Consider the following 6434-nt stretch of genomic DNA (forward strand, 5'->3'; position numbering starts at 1 on the left):
CTGCTGAACGATGCTGGATGCTTCGTTGCACCAGCTGTACTTTTTAAGTTTTGACTGCTGTGGCTCTTGGAAAACAAACAAGCAAACAAAAACCTACCTTTGATCATTCTAGAGAACCTAATAATTCAGATACTCAGGTTTGGTTGGCTTCCCTGCTGTTTTATCAGGACAAGAACCAGACACTTAACAACTTTGGTGTGTTTTAATTCTGATTACAACACTGATAGACTCTGGTTTGGCAATTTCTGCTAAGTCAAATTCTACATCGAAGCCTGTCTTTTACTTTAAAAGAGAGACACAGAAAGATGGTATTTTATTTTTTATTTATTTTGGGGTTTTTTGTGCTTTTCAATTTTGCATTTTACTGTTTTAAAGTCTTTAAAATACACTATAATATGGGGGGGAATAGCTTGTTTAACATTTTACAGTGTTCAATAATAAAACAATGTGTTCCCTGGCATGAAATTACACAGGGTAGAACTTTGGATGTTCTTTGTAAATTGCTTTGCAAATGCCCTTTGAGAAGTATTTTGCAGGACTACTTACTTCGTGTTCTAATCACATCATTTGTACAAAGCTGCCTCTGCAGTCTTCCTTACACATGACAGCTTTTTGCTTGTCATCCTTGGAGTAGAAGGGACCATCCCCTCTGAATCTGGGGTTTCTGTTACTGTGGTGTTTGGGAATGTACTTTGTTGTCTCCGGGGACAGAGCAGCCTTGCTGAACTCATTAGTGATAAAAGAAAGGCAGAGAAGAGAAAGAGTGGGTTGACAGAAATCCAGAGTGAGACGGAGGAGGTGAGCAGGGGTAAGAGTTCACTGTCTCTTCTGCTTGAGGAGCTGGGTAGGGCATTAAATGGGACTTCACCAGCAGCACGTGCAGGACCTGCAAATGCAACCACCTTCTCAGCAGTCAGGCTGGGGAAGGACTTGTCACAGGATGTTGTGGTTGCAACGTGCAGGTTTATGTGGCGTCAGCAGCGATTTGGCAGTTGCTGCAGGGATCACTAATACAGCAACATGATCTCCCATTGAATGAATGTTAAGGTTTGATCCTGGAATCACAGGGCTACAAGGGAAATGGGATGATTGTGATGTGGTTTTAGACAGTGAAAGCTTTGATCGAGTTTAATTGATGAAAGTGATTTTGTAAGTAATTCCTCTTTTCTTCACTTGTCCACATCAGGTGAAACTACAGATGACATGGCCAAAGTCAAGACCATGCATGAATTGATGAGAAACACCATTGCCTTCTGAGATCATTAGCCTCCTGATTGCTGGAAATCCTAAGTGTAGCTTCACTACCAAAAGAGACCCTGATGTTGTGTGATCGTGAAGCAGAGTTTGCAAGAATGGGAAAGGAAAGGACCCCACTAACTGTGTCACAGAAATAAAGATTTCCAAGATTCAGCCAAATTGAAAAATTGTTCCAGCCATGGGAGAAAATGCAAGTTTTTGGGAAGGTCTGATTTATGCACATCCTACCTGTACCACGTGGAAGCAAGAGGCAGAGGGATCTATCTACCACCTAGCCAGTATTCTCTTTGTTGTGGGCTTCATGGGTGGAAGTGGATTCTTTGGGCTTCTCTATGTCTTCAGCTTGCTTGGATTGGGCTTTCTCTGCTCTTCTGTTTGGGCTTGGCTGGATGTCTGTGCTGCTGATATATTCTCCTGGAATTTCATACTGTTTGCCATATGCTTTGTCCAGTTCATTTACGTTACCTACCAAGTTCGGAGTGTTTCCTTTGACAGAGAATTCCAGGAACTCTACAGTGCTCTCTTCCAGCCTCTGGGAATTTCCTTGACTGTCTACAGGAAGATTGTCTTGTGCTGTGATGCAGAAGTGGTTACCCTGGAGAAGGAACACTGTTATGCCATGCAGGGCAAAACACCTATTGATAAACTGTCCTTGCTTGTGTCAGGCAGGTTTGTATCACTTTGTTCAGACTGATTTACTGCAAACATAATATTTTTTTTTCTTTTTTTCCTCTTTCTTGAAAATGAAAGCAAAAAAAGAGCCTAATTTGTGTATTGTTTGTTCATTTTCCAGTAAAGTAGATTAAATATTAATAAAAGTAATATAAATATTAATAGGCTAAATACACTTGTCTGGGACAGCACTAGTGTCAAAACAACCAGCACAAAATCTGTAATAGCTTAAAGAAAAGGGTTTTTAATATTTCTTTTCAAGAGCATTGAATCACAGCACTTTAGGGGTTATGCAGATCAAGAGAACAAATGTGTGCTTCAGTCTTCAGGCTGTGGTTTGCTATCTGCCTACTGCCTAGCTGATGAATGCTGCATCTTTCTTGTTTTTCTCTGCCAGTGTCATCTGAAACAGGACTGAAAGGTAGTTATGAGACTGAAGATGCTGAGATAAGCTCAGTTTTATAGAGATATTCACTTTATGATACAGATTGTATTTGGCTGCTTTCTAGGGGATGGGATAAGGGAGGGAGTAAAGGAGAGGAAAAGAGCTGGATATTTGAGCCCTATCCAGGTTTGCAGCACTGAGTGAGTAAAGAAGAGGAAAAGAGCTGGAAGTGCCCTGCTATTACAAGGGGACATAGTTGAGCCCTATCCAGGTTTGCAGCACTGAGTCTCCAGTCACTGTTTACTGTGGCCCTTAGACCCTGAGGCAATAAAAAAAACCTGCTTGTACTCCCTGCTTACTGGAGACCCTTCTGGAAACCTTGCTGATCCTTTCCTGAAGGGAAATGCTGGCTTTTGTACTGTATACAAAGTGGTACACAGTCCTGGACCCCACCACAAGGTAGATGGGATACCTGGAGATGATATCATGGCCATGATCTGTCTTTGGTGGCTTTGGTGGGACACTCTGTAGGTGCATTTTGACAGCCTGCTGCAGGGACAGATGGAATTTGCAGACAGCTTGAAGCTCAACTGATGGAGGACTACCTACAAGGAATGATATGGATTTTAGGTAGTTAGCCCTGGTGACAGTCTGCTTTGGAGCATTCTTGGGAGCTGTCTTGAAAGTACCACATGGAGGTTGCTTCTGGTCATGGTCATGCTGAAGGAGGGATGTCCAACCTTGTATGTGCCCAACTATTTAGTATTTGTGCAGGGAGTTCCTGCTACATTCTTCATGCAGAACAGGGCTGCTTCTTCCACTTTTGTAAAAGGCATTAATCTATCCCAGTGCAGAGCAGATGCAAAAAGAGGACTCCTATAGCTTGTGCTTTTTTCTTTTAGTTCATGAGGTTCAATCATGTTTCCTGCATGTGTGCCTTCAAAATTCAATGTTTTTTAAAGGTAGCAAGAAGACTTTCCTTTGGCATCTCTAGAAGGCCACAGCATTCACACAGAGATCCCAAACCTCCGTGCTGTTCTCTTGGCTCCAGAGACAGTCCTGTGGCCATGTAATTCCTGAGGTTTTCCACCTCTCCTTTTCACATGGGCCTTTTCATGACAAAGCTTCATGGAGCTTGCATGGACTTGCCCCAGAGAGGGTACCATGACATGAGTGAGGTCTGGGAAGATTGTCTCGTATCCTCTTTCAACCGATGTGATCCTGCTGCGTTCACAAAAATATAACTAGGATTCTGTTCAGCAGTGATTGCTTTTTCATGCTATCAAAGTTGAATTTAAAAGCCTCACCTAGAAGAGATAACACATTCTTGTTGCAGTCGTTGCTGCTGTACAGGTAGTACTAATGTATTAACACATCTTATCTTGGTAGGATCAGAGTGACAGTTGATGGGGAGTTTCTGCATTATATTTTTCCTCTTCAATTTCTGGATTCTCCTGAATGGGATTCACTGAGGCCCACAGAAGAGGGAATTTTCCAGGTAAAAATGGAGGGGTTTTTTGAATACTACAAAAAGCGTTCCAAGAACTGATGAGTAAACTTCATTTAGTTGTGGGTTTTGTGTGTGAAATGCCACAAACAAGTGGCATTCCAGTAATCTGGGGAGGGAAATCCTCTTTGCCTGCTGGACTGGTTATGCCATTTGTATCTTCTTTCTGTTTGCATCTTGTTTCAACAAACTCAGTTGTTCTTTAAGCTAATCTGGGAGGCAGACTCTGTTTGTGTATTTTTTGGCTGTGCTAAAACCCAGCCCTGGGAAACCAGGTTTGCAGGAGGTGGGTGGAAGTTGGTGCTGAAGAGGCTTCACTGAGGGAGGTGAACTGGAGAGCACGGGCTCGGGAGAGGCTGAGGAGCTTGGCATGGGGGGACAGCACAGGACATGGTGTCTGTCCAGGCTGCCCCTGCTGATCCCTCAGCCCTCCCACTGCTGTCACTTGATGCTCCTGCCTCTGTGGGATCTGGTGTCTCGTGTCACGAGGGCAAATGGCATTTGCTGAGAGCTTTCTTTAGCCCTGCCATTCCAGCTGGGGCTGCTGAGAGCAGGCAGGGAGCAAAGGGCCAAGGCGGGGACACGCTGGCAGCCTGTACCCCGACTGGGGCTGCCCCTTGGCCTGGGCACAACCTTTCTGTCCATTCCCAGCCGCCCTTCTGGCTGGTTGGTGACAAGCAGTAGACCTGGCAGAGCTCTCTGGCTGGACGAAAAGGCTTTAATTGCAGTAGGTGCAAAAGGGTGAGACGTGTGCTGAGGGCATAGCCCGTGCGCCCACTGAGAGAGAGGGGCTGGTTTCTGAGCAAGAGCAGCAGCGTCTGGATCGCTGCCTCCTCACTTGGCTGATCGCATTTTCCTGTCCTGTAGGTGACCCTTACAGCAGAGACAGACTGCAGGTACGTGGCCTGGAGGAGGAAGAAGCTGTATCTGCTCTTTGCTAAGCACCGATTCATCTCCCGCCTGTTCTCGGTTCTAATCGGGAGCGACATCGCGGAGAAACTCTACGCCCTGAACGACCGGGTGCAGGTGGGGAAGGGCTTCAGGTATGACATCCGCTTGCCCAACTTCTACCACGTCTCCCTGCCCGAGACCCCTTCAGTGCGGCCCTCCCACCACCTGCAAAGAGGGTCCCCCCGGCACAAGCCCCCAGGGGTCACAAACTCCTTCAGCGCGCAGTCCTGGAGGGAAGACTCTGCTGCTGCCGCTCCCCGGGGCCCTGCAGGGAAGTGCAAAGCAGAAGAGCAGAGAGGTGGAGGAGAATGAGACCCAGTCAAGCCAAATCTGACTGACAAGTGCCATTTTACTTTCCCTGGGGTAGCTTGAATTCTTCCCCTCTCTCAAGCCAGCGGGTTGGCTTCTGCGTTTCGACCGTGCAATACGTTTAGTTTTCTGTTGGTTCTTTTGTTGATCTTCATCTCCTTACTTTAGGAGGAATGCACGTCATAACAGGCTGAAGTTTTATTGTAGTTGTGGGGGCCTCAGTGCTATGTTTGTTGGTTTTTTTAAAAAAAAACCAAACCAATCCCACTGTAATTGTACTTTCCAAAAATTATTTGCTGTAATGAAGTACAGTCAGGAAATGAAAACAAGGAGGTTGTCTTCAAAATCTAGCAACTTGCTTGGTGCATTCACATTGATGCCATGTGAACATTGTCTCAATTAACATGAAGAATATTCCAGCAAAAGTTTTATTGTAATAATTTTGGTTTTTTAAAGAAATGAAAGATTTTGACATGCACAGGAAGATTCTTTAAAAAAAAACAACCCCAAACAACAAAACCCAAAAAAACCCAAAAGAGAACAGATTCTGTCCCGTGGTTTCTCCCCAGCTGTCCTCAAGAGGCATTATGTGAAAAGAAACAGAAATGCAATTGCTGGCATTAGACAAGTAAAGCAGCAAATAGAGCTTAGAGAAATGATTGTGTTGTCTTTCTGACAGAATGTGATGCTGTAGGACCTGGGCTGCCACAGTGTCAGTGCCATTTGTGACATATACAATAAATGCTGTTAACCAATCAACTGCCAAACCACTGGAGTTTGTTTGACAATACCCTTTTTAGCCAGGTTTGTCAGGAAGAAACGAATTAAGAAGCAGCCACAGCAATAAATACAATTTTTACCAGAAACATTCTTGTTCAGCTTCCGGAGTCACTTCTCTATGCCTATGAAATTCTTGATTTAAAAGGTATTCTCTCCCTAGTTCTGTGGTGTTTTAATGCCATAAGGGAGCACCAGCTCACACTTCAGTAGGAGAAAGCTGGTTTTGACCCTTGAGGTCACTGTGCCTTTGGGGAGAAGTGTCTGAATGCCTTTGCTAATTCACCATCCTGCTGCTATGCTTGGTGCCAGCCTGTAATCAAGAAAATAAGGAGCATTACTATTTTATGAGACTGTATTGCTGCTTGATAGATCTGAAGGTAGATCACATTTTTAATATTTCGAAGTTGGTGGATGTTTGGTGGGACAACCACTGTGTGTGTGTGTGTGTGAGCATAACTCTGAGTTTAGAGCTGGAGAGTTGGTGGTGGAGGACTTTAAAACAATTATACAACTGTGTGTTTGAAAGATAATCATGCTGTACGTATAGGAAAGCTATTAGAAGTGATATGAAAC

The 6434-nt window shown here is 44.5% G+C and overlaps 1 protein-coding gene across 1 annotated transcript; it reads left to right on the forward strand.

Annotated features, from left to right (window-relative positions):
• Positions 1 to 1390: 1390 nt before the first annotated feature.
• Positions 1391 to 5084, forward strand: POPDC3 (popeye domain containing 3). The gene is made up of 3 exons (XM_010003869.1): positions 1391 to 1926; positions 3704 to 3812; positions 4689 to 5084. Exons 1-3 carry the CDS (start codon positions 1436 to 1438, stop codon positions 5082 to 5084), a joined length of 996 nt encoding a protein of 331 aa, XP_010002171.1. The 5' UTR covers positions 1391 to 1435.
• The last annotated feature ends 1350 nt before the right edge of the window (positions 5085 to 6434 follow it).

Source organism: Chaetura pelagica, unplaced genomic scaffold, assembly GCF_000747805.2.
Source record: "Chaetura pelagica isolate M959 unplaced genomic scaffold, ChaPel_1.0 scaffold128, whole genome shotgun sequence".
In the NCBI taxonomy this organism is placed as follows: Eukaryota; Metazoa; Chordata; class Aves; order Apodiformes; family Apodidae; genus Chaetura; species Chaetura pelagica.

Excerpts from the sequence above, each read along its gene's own strand:
- POPDC3 (XM_010003869.1), top strand. The coding sequence starts at position 1,436 with ATGGGAGAAAATGCAAGTTTTTGGGAAGGTCTGATTTATGCACATCCT. Across the intron at positions 1,927-3,703 it reads TCCTTGCTTGTGTCAGGCAG|GATCAGAGTGACAGTTGATG; the intron begins GTTTGTATCACT and ends TTATCTTGGTAG. Across the intron at positions 3,813-4,688 it reads CAGAAGAGGGAATTTTCCAG|GTGACCCTTACAGCAGAGAC; the intron begins GTAAAAATGGAG and ends CCTGTCCTGTAG.